The sequence below is a fragment of the Haliotis cracherodii genome, unplaced genomic scaffold, assembly GCF_022045235.1.
Source record: "Haliotis cracherodii isolate W230 unplaced genomic scaffold, xgHalCrac1.p SCAF_43, whole genome shotgun sequence".
Taxonomy (NCBI): Eukaryota; Metazoa; Mollusca; class Gastropoda; order Lepetellida; family Haliotidae; genus Haliotis; species Haliotis cracherodii.
The window spans coordinates 773,070-790,665 of NW_027266301.1; the positions used below are offsets into that span (position 1 = coordinate 773,070).

Here is a 17,596-nt window from a genome sequence, read left to right on the forward strand (position 1 = left end):
AACAGTGCCATGGAAAAGCCAAACAAATAGCCTAGAAATAAAAGTAAATACTGCATTGCATTAATCTGCATTTCAAGAAAATTTGGCAATAATTCATGGAATGATATTCACCTCGGTGAGGATCTCTCTGCATTGTCGAACAAGTTATTTCCTATGTAATGTATGTGTTGAATGACACTGACTCTGTTGTCAAAATATTGTTTTGACATTTGTTAAATATGGGGATAAATGTCTTCTCTGAATGTTTGACATGAATTATTATGATTAGGGTAGTTCTAAGTTGGAATCACAACCGGGGTCTTTTCATTTGAATCAAATGTACAACATGTACAGTTTGGACATTTCTGTGATGTGAATGCTACTTATGTTTGTAGAATGTCCGGATGAATAAAAGAGACAGTCATCTGTGCAGCATCAATGCAAAGAAAGACCATAGAAGAGCAACAGTGAGTGGTAAATATTTTGAAATTATTCTGTTTGGTTCATATGATTATTTTGCAAATATGTCTTCAGTTTGTTCCTTATCGCTGTGGGCACGGATGTCCTATTATCTAAGGCACTGCAATTTTCTGTGCAGAGTTGCATCTCTTGGGCTTAGCAGAAACCTATAGCCATGGGTTCAAATCCTGGTTCTCCCCGATTATGTTGCTAGGTTTGTCAGCATTATACACATGCTCGTGGGATTCATCAAAGACCTGCATCACTTAGGGCTTTCTTCCCACATCAAGCTAACATGCAGTGATATATCTGGAATACTGTTCAAAGCAGTGTTAAAGCCAACTCATTTATTTAACACTGCATCCAGCAATAGTTTGGCTAAATGACAAGGATTGTAAATATATATTTGTCCATGTTGATGAGTTGAAACAATCACTAAATGACATCTCTTAAAACGATTCCCAGTATTACAAGCCTAATTAATAGATAAGGTAGTGATTGAGTAGGCTCATTGATCGTATGTAATCATACCACAGTGATGTGGGATATTGTCCATAATAGTTATCATCGGTTTGTCTGGACCGAGTTCATAACATTAGTCACTGGTTTGTCTGGTTGAGATTTGAGATGTGATTATCTTAAATGTTTAGCATATAACAAGACTCACATATGACAACTTAAGTGATTTTGCTGCCTTCTATCTGTAAGTACATGTGGCAACAATTCTTTTTGATTACTAAAATCTTTTTACATAATGCTGCAGAAACTGAAGTCCTGCTTGAGATCCCTGGATGAGTACTCCAGTCTGGAAGGACCAGACAAGGGAGTTTTTAACAGAGGCTGCACCCCTTCAGATATCAGAGGTGATTTGCAGACAGCGATGATGAGGGTCCTGTTATTTCAATGGAGGCCGACCGAGAAGTTGTATGCCAAATGGTACTGGGACACACAAAGGCTGGTCTGGCTAATGTGAGAAGACTAACCAATGCCAAGCTGGAGTGGAATTCTTCCAGGACATTCAGGAAATTCTTGTCTTGAGCCATATGGTAAACACTTGAAAGGAATGGTAAATGGGACTTATTGTCTTTAAATGTGGACCCATACACCAAATGGAAAGTTCACAATTCTACAAACACAATGCAGCAGAGATAGAGTCTAACTGGTATCCCCTCATCCCGGTTCCTGTTCATCCATGGCAATATAGAAAGAAAAGGAGGATTGAGGGAAAGTAAGTTCTCTGAACTGGTGAACATAATCCGTAGGTACTGTCAAGCGAACAGTTATCACACTCTGTTGGGAGTATTGAAGAATAGGATGAAATTGCATACTGCATCAGGAACCATCATGTGAACACTGTTCAATGTGCGATATACTATAGGCATATGAATAAAAGAAATTGATAATTTGATTGTTGCTTATGTTTCATTTGCCAGCTGTGTAAATGGGGATGTTTCATGATTTTGCCTCAGTTTAATAGCCACACTTATCTTATGAAACCATGCATTGCTTGGGCATCTCAAGATAAATAACACATGTTTCCTTTGCTCTGAAAACGTCTGATGACACATTGACCTGTTATGTCAAAGGTCAAAGTCACAACCAGACAAAAAGTTTGTTTGTGGTCTAACTCTTCCTTTGGGCAGGGGTCGAAGTTGGAAAAAGGTCGTGTGTGATCTATATATACTACATTTTCCCCTAAATTGCCTTTTCTGCAGAAGTCTTAGTAAATATACATATACTGGTTACATTACTTCTTTTTTTTGGTCAATGATATGTTGAGTTCTACCAAAGGACTGCATATTTGGTTTATGTGCTGGATAGCTCTTTGAAATGTTTTTGAAATATTTATCACAGATATTGAAGGTCAAATTCACACTCAAAAAGGATAACTCATGAAGGGTTGAAGTGTAAGATCAAGGCAATAGTGAAGGGGTCATTCATAAAGTATTTCTGCAATTATAACTAAAATGCCTATTTCTGGAGATATTTGTGAAGTATTAAGCACATAGTTGTTATATTATTTGAATACACATATATGTGCAGTGGTTACAACTCCAGTGCCAAATTAACTCTCAATCCCTTTTAATAAAAGAATTCACAGTAACTGAGGAAGAGCTTACTGTAGTACCATAAAACTAGGGTGAGGCAAATTTCAATGAAGTTAGTATTTTGGATATAACAAGTACATGTACCGTTACAAATAGTCTTATTATCATCTCCCTAGGACCAAAGGCCAAAGTGAGCACATTGTCAATGACTTTTTCTTTTTCTCAGTACAAACTGGAAGTCTGGACATGAAATTTAAGGATATCATTATACGAGAACTGATGTTTGTTCATTAAATACCATTAACATCTGAAAAGGACAATATATGAAATTGAACAATTGTCTTCTCCAAAAATGTTTTAGGAGGATATTTACCATTAAAGTAACCCAGAATATTACAACAGCTACCTGTAATGCACAGGCTAACATTTACCAGAAGCAAGTCATGAAGAAAATTTGCATCCGGAAACCTTCCGGAAACCTTCCAGATGCCTTCAGCAACCTTCAAATTGCTTGGTATTTTCAAGTCAATTTTTTTATGTGTTTCACACTTAAGTGAACAAAATGCACCCCCCAAATTTTGACATTTTTTTTGGAAGGTTTCCGGAAGGTATCCGGGCCGGATCCAAAATGGGAAGGTATCCGGAAGGTTTCCGGAAGACGGAAACCTACACTTTTTTGCTGTGATATGCCCAAATACCCTATTTCTAGGCGATTTCAATGCTCACCACCCGCTGTGGGGTACCAAAAATTATTTATACAAGCAAGTAAACCCATAATGGACTTGATTGATGCCAGCAACCTTATTTGCTTAAATAACAACCAATCCACTAGATTCCCAACTAGCCAACTCCAAACCCAAACAGCAGTCGACTTATCCATTTTAACTCCTAACTTACTTCGACAACTCAGCTGGGAAGTACATTCAGATACCTTTGGTAGCGACCACTAGCGACTCAAAATGTCTCTATCAATTCCACAATCTATTCCAAACTCAACCCCTCAAACCCCAAACCCTTCTTCAGACAACACCAAGCAAATAAAATTCAACTTTCGGAAGGCAGACTGGCAGACATTAACCAAACTCTGCAACCAAACAAACATACATGACATCCACAACTTAAACAATGACATCTTCAGTACACATTTCACGAACACTATATATAACATAGCACTTAAATGCATTCCCATAATCAAAATAAACCCGACACATATACCTGTCCGGTGGTGGTGCCTGGAAATTATCAACTCTAGAAAACTCAGACAAAAAAACTTAATAAAGCAAAACATGATATAAGGAAACTCCCTTTATAAAAAAGAATTAAGAAATTCAACTAAAAAACTAATAAGAGCAGCCAAAAAGAAACACTGACAAACTGTTACCTGCAATTTGAAAATGGGCAAACAAAATACTAGAATTCTATGGATAAAATGTAAAGCTATTCAAGGAAATGCTAAAACCTTCACGACGCCCAATATTCCAAACTTAAATACAGATAAAGAAAAGGCTAATGCCATGGCTGCCCACTTCTCGGCCGCGAGTAGCTCCAACAATCACACAAAACAACTACAAAATACAATAAAAACACAACCTAAATACAAAAGATAGATCATCCCACACCCATCTACCCATCAACAATTTCATCAACTAACATGAACTACAAACTGCATTAAAGCACAAAAACACAGCCCCCATCCACAGGAGCAGACAAAATAAGCTACTTAATATTAAATCATCTACCAATCAAAATTCAAAAAAGTACTCTCACAGTTATAAAACCAAATTTGGACTTTTGGAAACCTACCTAAAACATAGAAGTCAGCACTAGTAATACCGGTTCTCAAACCAGGGAAGCCCCCAAATGAACCAGATTCCTATCGCCCCATCTCACCTCAGACATGTGTAAAATAATGGAATCCATAATAAATAACAGACTAAAATTCCAAATTAACACCAATATCCTCCTTAAAGAGGGCAAACTTCAGACCACATGTTATATTTAGAACATGATGTTAAAACAGCATTAATTTAACCCCCTGGATGCCATTTGGACATATATGTCCCTACACAAAACGCAGTTGCTGTGCCAGAGGGACATATATGTCCTTCTGAAACATCACGTTAAAAGAATTGAAATAAAATATTTTTGGATTACCCCAAGCCCATAGCAATTGCAACATCGCCAAAAGCAGTAAATTTCCAACACATCTGTGTCATTTTCACAACTCTACAGTAAATAAATTACGCATATGGAGTTAGTCAAGATCCCCTTGTTTACACTTTCGTTCAAATGTGCCGCCATTGAAATATTTTTTCATTTCGAACAAATTGCACCGACTGACTGAAAATCCACATGCGGAGGAATGTTTGAAACCTTCATAAATATTTTGGTTGAAAGATTGAAAATGGTCAAATATCTACGCATCTATGTATTAATTAGCTAATGAAACCAACTAAATGCCCAGTTTATCGATGGTGAATGGAGTGTATATTTTTTTTTACAGTATTTGTACATAGACAGTTAGGGAAATGGTTGTACTGTTATAGTGTGAAATTTGAAAATTGTGGGTTTTACCGTTGTTAAGTTACGTCGTTTTTAGACGAAGGTGTGCAGTTTCCAGAACGTCACTCGCACAAAAACTCGGCACAGCGATAGTACACAGGCTATTTTTAGGTGGCAGCCAGAGGGTTAAGACAGAAACAATGCATAATCGCCATTTTCATAGATTTTTCTAAAGCATTCGACATGGTTTTTCATAATGGCCTTATCCAAAAACTACTAGACAAAGCCATTGATGGTAGAATATTAAACTTCATTCACTTTCTTATCAGACAGAAATATTACAGTAAAATCCAACCATACACTATCAGACCCTTACCTCCTTGGAAATGGCAGCCCACGGGGAAGCATCCTATCCCCAACACTATTTAACTTTATAATTGATGACATATTCCCCAGGTTACCCACAAATATAACAACAACCAAATTTGCTGATGATATTTCTTTTTGGACGTCATCAACATCACTAAAGGAAATCGAAAAAAGAATTAAACCCATACTAACTGAATACACTGAATGCTGGGCTTCCCCGTGGGGCTTCAAAATTAACACCAAAAAAACAATCGGCCAAATTTAACACCCAAGCTCTCACTTAATAAAGAAAATATCACCTTCCAAAAAGAAGCCAAATTTCTAGGTACAGCTTTTGACCAACACCTTACATGGCCAACCAACATTGCTAAATTGGTCAGTTCCTGCCAAAAAAGCCATCAGCGGCTCTGACTGGGGCTCTGACATACACTTCTTAAAATCTATATAATACTAATACTAGCCAAATTAGACTATGCTGCTCCGGTCCTCCACTCCATAAATGAAAATCTTGAGAAAAAATTGAATTCAATTAGGAGATATACATGTACTGTGTTTTCAATGTAGAGCTAGGTTACCTGTAGATTTGACCGCGCTAAATTGAATTTGGAACCGAAGCGGCATGGTTCGAGTCCAGTATTTTGAGTGGGATATCGATCTGAATTAAGGAATCACCGAACAAAATATGGCGCTGTATATACCCAAACAGTTTGTTTACACTGTAATACTTCACCCGAACATATGACAGGCATTGAAAGCATATAAGCACGGCAACTTGGTAAGCTAACATGAGGTGGGCACCCCTAAAGAAAACAAAGCAAGCTTTGCAAGGCTTTCGCTCTACATCACACGTCACCATTATGACGTCATATCGCTCATTGTGACGCAACAGATATGACGTCACAGTGGTATAAAGAAAAGCGCCAAAATTCCAAGCTCTCTGGGGCGGTATACATTCCCCTTGTAGATTTCTATCGTGTTTTCTGCACGAAATGTATTGCCACCCATCCTTTGAATATTGTAGTAACTGCATCTGTGCATTTTGTAACCTGTAATTGTAGACATAAACTAGAACACATCAAGAACACCCCTCTACCTTATACCTTTATACCCATATAAATGACCCCCCCCCCCCCCCAAGATACCGGCACATCCCTTCACACACTATTCCAAAACCAACCCAAACTCACAGAAAAAAGCAACATTATCACATATAAAGAAAGATAACAGACAATATCAATACTATGGGTACCCAGCCACACAGGCATACAGGAGAATGACCTAGCAGACCAAGCAGCAAAATTACGAAAACACACCCAACACCCATCAATACAAGTAAAACCGAAACAAAATCACTAATTAAACAGCATATAAAAACATTCAAAATTGTAAATCCACATGGATAAAGTTCCTTTATAATAAACCAATCACAAAAGTAATCAATAGAATAAATAGCGGCCAAGGTAACGTAAATGAAAAACTACATAAACAGAACAGACACCCTCACCCAAACTGTACACATTGCAACGCCATAGAAGCCATTAACCACATATTCAACCAACAACATTAACAACTCTACAATCCCACATCACCCCCGATACAAAAACAACATCACATTGCTACGACAACCAACAAATTCAACAGCCAGAAACTCTCAAATAGCTACATTCCTTAAAAACACTAACCTGCAAACAAGACTTTATAACCCCCCCAGCATACAATACCAGCCTAAACCCTATCGAGAGAGAGTTTTAGGGATTTTACGACCGCTTCAGCCGTCGGCTATTTCGCAGTCGGGGCCAGACGGGTTAAAGATACAAATTTAATAATGGGGAATAAGAAAAGTAATCGGCTGGCCATAAAAAAACTGAAAATTATGGGGGGTCAAGATAGAAAGAAATATAGTAAAGGGGGTAGAAAGGGATGAGAGTTTAGTGGAAGTTTGGAACTGTATAGAAACCTAGTTTAAAAGGGAACAATTATGGAAAAGAGTTATAAATAATATAAGATCAGTTAGGCTGATGCGTTAATGTAGTATTACATCTAATAAAAGCAAAAAAACAATGGGGTGGTGGGAAACCTACACTAATAAACATTGGGCTCATGCAGCGGGGGTTGGGGAGGCGCCTGTCAGGGCTGAATGGTCGTCGTCTGCTGGGCTTGGGTGAGCGGCTGGTTAAACGGGCATGGTTTTTAGTGGCTGGATATGTGTGAATTTTTCGCGCGGACGTCGAAGAAGACTATCCGCGTTAGGAATTTGGATCCCGATCCAAAATTGAAAAAAGTGTGTCTTTTGTGGTTAGAAGTTAAGCTGGTGATTTTTTTTTTTGGTTACGGCTTTGCTGGTGGTGAAGTTGATGCATGGGGATGGTTGAGTGGTGGCAAATTTGGTTGCTGCGTCAGCTAGTTGGTTTCCTTGTATGCCAGTGTGTGCAGGTGCCCATAGGAGTGTTACGGTTTTGTTTGTCTCTGTGATGTTAGTGTGAATATCAATATCGATATTGTTAATGATGTCCTGGCGCGATATGGATTTTTTTGTTATGAATCTGGGTTAATGAGCCTAATGAGACTGAAATTATTAAGAAGTTTGTATCATTAGATAGTTTTATATAGTGGTAAGCACATTGGATGGCTAGTAGTTCAGCTGTGTTGGTATGTGTGTAGAATGGTTAAGGTTGTGTAATCTGTATGCTTAGTCCTGTTATATTGTTTTGATGAATGTAGTTATTGGTTATTGATGTTTTGTCTGAGGTTTTGGTACCTGGATGGATTGTGAATGTTTTATATAGAGTGAGGTCTGTTTTGGGGGGTGGTTTGTCATTAATGTATATGTGTGATGGGTGTGTGTGTTTGACGTTCTCGAGTTTGTGGGTTTTGATGAATTTGTGTAGATGTGTCAGATATAGGGCTAGATTGTGATTGTTTTTAATTTTTTCAGGGTGGCGGGTCTAAGGTTTTTGTATTTGGCTGTAATCTGTTTGAATATTGGGTTCCAGCCCAGTAGTTTAGAATGGTTTGGTTACGTCTTAACTGTATCGAGGTCGTGCCGGAAATGAGCTGTAGTGTGTTTAATGAGGTACCGGTTCTGGTACCCAGAGCTGTTTTAAGGGCTTTATACTGAATGGAATTAAGTTTTTTGTCTAGTTTTTCTGTAATAGAGTGGAGAACCGGAGCGGCATAGTCTATTTAGGTAGGATAAGTGATTTATATATGTTAAGTAGTGTTTGTTTGTCAGCGCCCCAATCAGTGCCGCTGATGGCTCTCATTAGATTTAGATCTTTTTGATATGAGGTGACCAAATTATGAATATGGGGGGCCCATGTTAGTTGTTGGTCAAAGGTGATTCCCAGAAATTTTGCTTCCTTTTTGAATATGATATTTTGGTTGCTTAGGGTGAGTTTGGGTGTATAATTGGGCATGTGTCTGTTTTTGAATAGTAGGCCGATGGTTTTTTTGGGTATCAATTTTGAATCCCCCCTGGGCTGCCCAGTGTTCTAGGTGATTAAATAGGGGTTGGATTCTTTTTGGGATTTCTTTTAGTGAAGTTGACGGCGTCCAAAAAGAAATGTCAGCAGCAAATTAAGCAGTGGTAGTGTTTTTAGATTTAGGCGGAAATATGTCGTTGGAGATATGATACTTCCCTTTGGGGTGTCGTTTTCTAAATGGTGTGGTCTGATAGAGTGTTGTTTGTTTCTACTGTGATGTTTCTATCGGTTAAGAAAGAGTGAATGAAATTTAGAATTCTACCATCTATGGCTTGTTCTTTAAGTTTTTGGATCAGGCCGTTATGGCAAACCATATCAAATGCTTTACTGAAATCAATGAAAATGGCCACTGTGTATTGTTTTTGGGCGAGTGCTGTTTTGACGTCGTGTTCCAAATGTAAAACGTGGTCTAAAGTTTGGCGGTTTGAAGCCACTCTGGTCCTCGTTAAGGAGGTTTTGGGAGGAAATTTGGAATTTTAATCTATTATTGATGATGGATTCCATGATTTTACAGATATGGGAAGTTAAGGAGATGGGGCGGTAGGAATCCGGATCTCGCGGGGGCTTGCCTGGTTTTAGAACCGGTACCACCTGTGCTGTTTTCCATGATTGGGGGAGGGAGTCGGATGTCCAAATCTGATTAAATAATTGGAGGAGTAATCTTTTAATTTTGAGGGGAAGGTGGTTGAGGATGGTGTAATTGATGTTGTCGGGGCCTGTGGCTGGGGCTGTGTTCTTGTTGTTAATTGCAGTTTGAAGTTCATTGAATTTTATTGTGTTTTGCATGTTAGGTGTATGGTTGGCGGAGCTGCTGGTAGCCAAAAAGTGAACAGCCATGGCATTAGCCTTTTCTTTGTTAGTATTTAGGTTAGGAAAAGTGGGGGCTGAGAAAGTTTTGGAGTTACCTTTAATGACCTTAAGTTTTATCCAGAGAATTTTGGTGTTTTGTTTCCCCATTTTCAAGGTGCTGGTAAAAGTTTCCCAATGTTTTCTTTTGGCTGCTCTTATGAGTTGCTTGGTTGAGTTTCTAAGATTTCTAGCCAAGGGGAGTTTGCTTATGTCCCGCTTGGCTTTATTTAATGCTTTTTTTTCATTTTTCTAGATTTTTTTAATTTCTGAGCTCCACTAAGGGACAGTTGTGCGGTTGAGTGAGATTGTGACTGTAGAGATGCATTGTGTGGCTATTTTGTGTATAATGTTTGTTATGTTTGAGTTGAAAATGTCATTGTCAATGTTTTTGATGTGGTGAATATTTATTTGGTTGCAAAGTGTGTTGAATGTTTGCGAGTCAGCCTTATTGAAGTTAAATTTTGATTGCTGGGAGGAAAAGTCTAAAGGAGGGTTATTGAGGGATGGGGTTGGGGATGAATTTGGAATATGGGTAGGGTATGAGACAGATATTTTATGGGCATGTAGTCACTGCCCCAGGTGTCCGAATGTACCTCCCAGCTTAATTTTGAATGGATTGAGGGTGTGCTAATGGTTAGGTCAACTGCTGTAGGGGATTGGAGATGGTTTAGGGAGAATCTGGTAGGTTAATTACTGTTTAAGCAAATGAAATTATTGGTGTCTATCCAATCATAAATTAGTTTGCCAAATTTGTCAGTAAATTGTTTGTGTCCCACAGTGGATGGTGGTCATTGAAATCACCTAGAAAAATGGTATTTTGGTCAATAGATTTGGTTACTATTTCTAAATCTTCACATGTGAAGGGTTTTGTTTTTGTATGATATACATTTATAATAGTAATTTTGGTTTGGTTGATGGTGGTTTTAATAGCCAAGCATTCGAGGTTTGGGGTTGGGATATCTATTGTTTCATAATTGAGATGTTCCAGGGTAGTTAGTGGGACGGGGTCTATTCTGCCGAATGAAAATATAGCCTGGGAATTTGAAGGCTTTTTTGGGAGATATTTTGGTTTCCTGGACTGCGATTATTAATGGTCGAATTTTTTCAAGGGCTATGAGTGCCTTAAGTTCATGCCCATTGGAGGTGATTCCGTTACAATGGGGGTGGATAAGAGTTGTTTACGTTTGTTTTTAGGAGGGCGGGGGAGGGGGTGGTTGGGGGAGGGAGCTAGATGTGGAGTCAGTTGTAGTATTTAGGTAAACATATTCGGGTATGGAGTTGTAGGTTGGTAAGGTTGCAGGTTTTGGGAGGTGTTCTTTAGTAATGTGTTTGTTTAGCTTCAGGATGTGTGTTTGTTTTATTGGGCAGGTGTTTTGTGTTGCTGTGTGTCCCTCTGTTTTACATTGTGTACAGTATGGGGCCCATGTGCATTCTGCGGCTTCGTGCCTGTACGAGTCGCATTTTGGCACATGGGCGGTTGTCTGCAGGTGGATGTAGGGTGTTTGAAGGAGTGGCAGATGGTGCATTGGGTAGGGTTTTTTCTAACGGGGTTTACTTTATATGTGAGAGTGCCGAAAATGATGTGGGTGGGGAGATTTGTTGTTTTAAATGTGAGAAATATTGTTTGTGTTATTGTTTATGAGTTTGGGTTGTGTGCTGATTTTGTTTGCCATGTGAATGAGTCTATGATGTCCTCTTGTGTGTCCCTGTAGTCTATGTAGATAACCCCCTGTATTTGTGTAAACCATTTGGGCACCTAGCTGCCATGTGATGTTATGTCCGTCTAATATTGGGTGTTTGCTGGCATGTGTGAGTGTTTCTGGGGTGTGGAAGGTGAGTTTGAATCCTCTGCTGCATCTGTTCATATATTTGTAAGTAATGTTAGCTTTGTGTAGACAGAGGGCGAACTTGTTTGTGGAGGATGTGTCGTTTAGGGGTGTGGATGTGGTGGAAAATGCTAGTAGGATGTGTTTGGGTGTTGTGGCTGTTTTGGGGTGGTGGTTGCTGTGAGCATGACGTTTTGCTTGATTGTTCTGATTCTGGGGGTGAGTGTGTGGTGTGTGTGTGTGTGTGTTGGGGGGGGGGGGGGGGGGGGGGGCGCTTGGTTTGTTTAGGGGATGGTTGTTTTGGGGCGGTTGAGGCTTGTTGATTTGGGTTGAGTTGTGGGGGTTGCTGGATGATAATGTGTGGTTCAATGTGTTGGTGTGGGGGGATTGGGGAGGGGAAAGGAAGAGATAAAGATAGAGATACTTAACAGAATTGAAAGATTTGGCGAGTCGTGGTGAGCGTTCGTTGGAAGTGTCTGGGCGGTGAGGCGATGCGGTTCCCTTGCCCGGGGGCGTTCACTGTTGAGGATCTGTGGTCCCTCAGAGTTCGAGATGGAGATAGTTCGTAATCCCAGTGAAGGTTTGGATATTTTGTTTGGTTAATGCACAACAAAATGGAGACCGACCATGCAGGAAGTAAACAAAGTATAAGTCATCATCATCATCATTCTGGGAGATTTAACGTGCGCTTTCCGACTAATGCGTATCTCGCACACGGAGAAGCACTTGTACTATTGGGGAAAAAAAGTGTAATGAAAAATAAAGAAGTGCAACCCCCCAAAATATATAATTTTACAGTCTAATCTAATAAAGCTAGGGGGGTTGGGGTTTGGCTGGGTAGGAGTGGGTGATAAAAGAATATTTAATAATGTGGAAAGTTTGGGCATTGGTGGGGATGGGGGGTGGGGGGGAGGGGGTCAAGCGTGGGAAGGCACGGCGTCGGCTGGCGAGCGTGTGTGGCTAGAAATCTAGCGGCGGTGTCCTTGTAGCAGTCGCTTGGTCAGCTTCTCTTCCTGGGGGTCGGGATTCTGGTAGAGACTCTTTCCAAGGAGGGCTACGGTGGTTGGAGGTCGGTACGCCACTACTCTAGAAGAAGTGGTACTAGTCAGTGAAGCTTGTGATGTCGTACTCGACGTCCTGTCCCCCCCTTCTTGTGTACCATGACGAAAGGGACTCCTTGTTTGCCGTAGAGCTGCTCCTTTGGGGTGTTGACGTGGTCAGCTTGGAGATCCGAGTGGGCCTTGTAGTGGTTGATCAGGATGTCCGATTTCTCCACCAGTACTTCCCGGAAGCTCTTTACCCTAGGAGGGACTTCGATAGGATCGGTCTGGGTCTGGCCTTCGCGAAAGGGAGTGGGCTCTGGCGTGGTTGTCTTCGCGCAGGGGTCGGTTAGGGCAGGCGTAGAGGCCTGGGACGCGGTGGTGTTGGTTGGATGGGGGGCTAGTTCGGGAGAGGGGATGTCTCTCCCCTTCATTTTCTTTCTCCCGTGGCCCGTCCCCTCAGGAGAGCGGCAGGGCTCCTCCCCTCTGGATTCGTGGGGAGCGAGTTCCAGTGCTGCTACTCTCCAATCTCCATGTCGAGGACTGGAGGGGGGGGGGGGTCCTCTTCTTTCTGGGTGGCCTGTCCCTTTGCACCGGGCGGGGGGCAGGAGGGCAGATGCCGGTGTGGGTTCCACCAGAGCTTTGCCCAGGGGCCTCCTCCTTTGACCAAGGTCTTCGCCCTCTTGCTTTTTCCCTCTCCCCAGGGCATGCTCTGTCTACCAAAACCGAGGGAAAGTGTTTTTCCATACTAATAAACCGAAAAAAGAGACTTAAAACAACATTTATCAACATTTTTATGTTTCGAACATACTTTCCGTGAACCTTAGGAAACGCGCGTAAAATATCTGTTTCTGGCGTACGGATCTTGAAAATGACATTCTAAAAACCAGTGTGGCTTATCAACACCTCTGTAGCCTCGTGGTACAGATATGAAGGATGCGATTTCGATCCTCGGGAATATAAAGAAAACATTTGTCATTTGATTTTACATTTCATTACATGTTACAATCTGAATGGAAGTTACATTAATAAAATCCCTGGGATATTATAGCAAATATGGCTTGAATATCCTTTAAAATCCCTGGGATATTATATAAAATCCCAGGGATATTACAACGTCCCTGTTTATGAGATTTTACCCGACTGGAAAGTAAAACCTCACAATAGGTTTTAATGCCTACAGAAAGAAGTCTCTTACTTAATAGCGATCCCAATGAATAGATTTATAAATACGCATAATGTCGGAAAGCGCAAGTAAAATCTCCAATAATCTCTGCCAATGTTTGGCTGTTGGTCAATATACAGGATTGAGGGGATGGAGAAAATTGGTGATGAAGATGTAGACATATATATGATTTAGTGAAAATAAACTGCTACATCGTCTAAGTATAATGAATGGCTGGTATCCATGAGTTCAAAATTGCAGATTGATAACAAACCATTGCATTAAAACGAACACAGGCAGGGTATTTCAATTAAGAGACCGTGAGATGTGGCTTGGAGACTGTAACTGGTCAAATAGAAACTTTATAATGTGATGATAGGAATGAAAACAAAGCGCTATGCTTTTATGATATTGGGATGATCGGTTATCCTAGCTTGAAAGCAAACAACTGCATCTGATATATTCAAACAAAGCAAAATTGTTCCAGCATAATTATTTCTTTTTGCTTCATGTGAAAGCTTCCATAGATGTTGATCGTATTTTGTAATAACGGTCACCTGAAACTTGTTAAGTACATTCTATTCAGATGTCTGCTTCCTGGCTAGATGATTATCGTATCATAGGATCTCAAGCTATTGTGGTTCTTAACAGGATAAGACCTAAGCACGAGGGCTACTTGTTTTCATAAATGGAGCTGCGGTGACGGCCATATTTATTGTTTCAATGGTTCAGTGGTTTATGCCGTAGTGGCTAGATATGTGTAAAACATTTAATGTGACAATGATGTTGATATGTTAAGTAGATTAGGAGAAGAGAGTTTATGATTTCGCGATACAGGTCGGGCGGACGGGCCCATAGCGTAAGCAGACATGGGCGATGTCACGGTAAGGTAAAAATGCAAGGACCATACACATGGTATTACACTATGTCAATGAAACCAGTCATACAAGATGAGTGAAGCCATCAAGATGAACATACAACCCCTACCTGTTGGTATCTCCATGTGATGACGGCGGCAGGGGCAGCACACGGGGTGGTCACTGTGACGGAGATGGTGTTCTGTGTGGTCACGGAGGACGGGAGAGAGGTCAGTTGTGGAGAGAATGTCACAGAGCTCCAGTCCAGGACAGCTGGCAAGAAGGAATGATACAATTATAGTTCTGATGTAGACATGTACACGTCTTGAAAGTTCACACAGTCCAGCCAATCAAGATTAGATATTAATCACAGGACTACACTATACGGCCGATCTGAGTACTTCACCATCTGACTAGAACTCTCAAACTGATATTTTATCTAAAACACTTATTATTAAATATAAACATTCAAGACGACATGTATGTCACAACAATGGCAATGTGTGTAAGGTTTTGTACATCTGTTCTATTGACAAGGACTCGTAGAACTGAGTGCGAAGTGAGGTGAGTTTAACACCGTTGTGACCAGTAACCCAGTTATTTCATGTTGTGTGCCAATTTGATGTGGGAGAATTGTTGTCAGTTCACTTTTGCTTTACGTCAGTAAAGTTGCTGACTTGTAAGTGATTTGTGTGATATCCCCGACTGGATAAAAACAAAATAAATTAAGGTTTGGATGGCGGGTAGGGTAGGGTAACAGTGTATTTTTTAGCAGTTGCATTACGGACTTAATAGCTTAGAAATAATTGCCGTTCTCAAATATGTTTTTTATAATGTGTTCACCTCACATGAACTTTAACTTTCCTACGAAGAGTTGTTTGCTCTCCAATTGTATTTATGTTGCAATTAGTTCCAAACCTATGCATAGTTTGATTGTTTCCATTGATCACCACGTGATTAAAACAAATGTAACCCACCTGCAAAGTGTGACAGTGTGATGTTATTAGATGATGTGGTACCAACATTACATCTCCATGTCCCGCTGTCTCTGGCGGAATCTGGTGATGCGATGTCTAGAGTCAGTATCCTGGATGTAATGTCCAGACTCACAGAGTATCCTGAGACAGATGTCCTACAGGTGTGTGATAAGAAGCAGCCTCCCTGGACAGAAGTATCCTTATAGAAACGGACAGTTGAAGTGAGAGCCGCATCTAGTGTACAGGTGATGCTGAGACTTACACCCTCCACAGGAACACGTCTGTTGGTGCCAAGAACTGGAGTTGACTCTGAAACAGTGTAATACACGTAAATTGTATCTACACTAGGTATTTGTTCACAAGTTTGTTTTCTCTCACAACAATTTGAGCATTGGAGATTATTCTCTCTCTTGATTGTGAATCGATTATCTTGAGATTATGTCATATAGATATTTATAAGTGTGACATAGAATGTATACAATCATGTATATTACTAGATGAGTCCCCGTTAGATGCAGTTTTCTTACAGCTGGAGTTTGTTTCAAAACGTATCTAACGAACGAAACATTGGAAATACACGAGTAATAAAATCGATAACTTACGGGGACGAGTGTGTAGTAATGTATTTATACAAACAGACAGACAGACGTTTGGTTTAACACTGCCTTGAACATTATTTCACGGCGTGTCGGCTTAACATGATAGGAAAACCCGAAGTGATGCAAGTCTCGGACGTTTACCCACGAGCACTGATATAGTGCTGACAAACCTAGGAACAAAATAGGGGCGAACCGGGTTTCTAATCCTCGATCATAATTTCGGGGGTAACTCTGCACAGCGAATTGTAGCGCCTTAGATGGCTGGGCCACCCGTGTCCCGCGAACAGTATAAAGGGAAATGAAAGGGTACCAACATCAAACTTGGTAAACTTGTCATATCAAGAACCGCCTCTGTGGTCTGGTGGACATAGCGCCTGTCAGAGACGGTCAGAGTTAAGAGGATAAAACATAGGACTGGTCGGTTGAGCGTGAGAATACTGTATCTTAGTGGAGCAGTGTATCTCTGTGAAAAAGACACATACACACAAACATACACACACATGAACATACACAAACCCACACATACACAAACACACATACACAAACACACAAACACATACACCTACACATATACATACACAAAACATACATATACATACGAATATACACATACACATACAAAAACACACACACGTGCATACACATATATACAAACAAAGACACATACATACATAAATACGCACATGCACAAACACACACGCACATACACACATGCATACACATACACACATGAACACATACACACAAAAAACATAAACACATACAAATACACACATACACACACATACACATAGGTCTCGAACGGGTAACTCGGGTACTCGGGTCGGGTGGGTCCTGAGTAGGACCCGGGTACCCACAGGACTACCCGGACCCGTGGTTTGTCATGTGAAATATTGTTTAATGACAATAACAATACAAAATTATGATTACACTTGTACGAGTCGCTAACGTTTGCATTCCTTTATATGTTTGAGTAAAGACAAAGCTTCAGTCAACTTCAGTGTATGCATGATCAGATCGTTTTGTACCCTATCGTAATACCTTTTGCCAGGGCATCAGTCACACAATTCCCAATTGAACATTTTGTATCCTACTTGATACCCACAGTGGATACCCGGGTAGGGTCAGGAAATAGGGGGTACCCGGGTACTACATTTGGACTCATCCCAGCCCTAATACACATACATACAAACACACGCAGAAAAGCACACATACACACAGAAACAAACAAACACACACATACACACATACACACACAAACACACACATACACAGAAAACACACACTAATACACGCATATTTAAGAAATGAGTTTCACTTTGTGAGTTCATTTGAGTATGAACCTTTATGGAGTGGGGGTCAAACTGTCAGGTATACACGAACATTTACTCTTACGACGATAATTGTGCTGGCATGTTAGTGACTTTACGGATCTTTTTTTTTT

The 17,596-nt window shown here is 40.4% G+C and overlaps 1 protein-coding gene across 1 annotated transcript in view; it reads right to left on the bottom strand.

Moving 5' to 3' along the window:
• LOC139441717 (B-cell receptor CD22-like) overlaps window positions 1–16,489 on the bottom strand; it is a 328,007-nt gene extending 311,518 nt beyond the window's left edge. The window contains exons 1-3 of the mRNA XM_071222512.1: window positions 16,474–16,489; window positions 15,554–15,862; window positions 14,707–14,849 (exon numbers count right to left, since the gene is read on the bottom strand). Coding sequence (XP_071078613.1) covers window positions 14,707–14,849; window positions 15,554–15,862; window positions 16,474–16,489 — 468 coding nt within the window. The remainder of the gene's footprint in view (window positions 1–14,706; window positions 14,850–15,553; window positions 15,863–16,473) is intronic.
• Window positions 16,490–17,596: the final 1,107 nt, after the last annotated feature.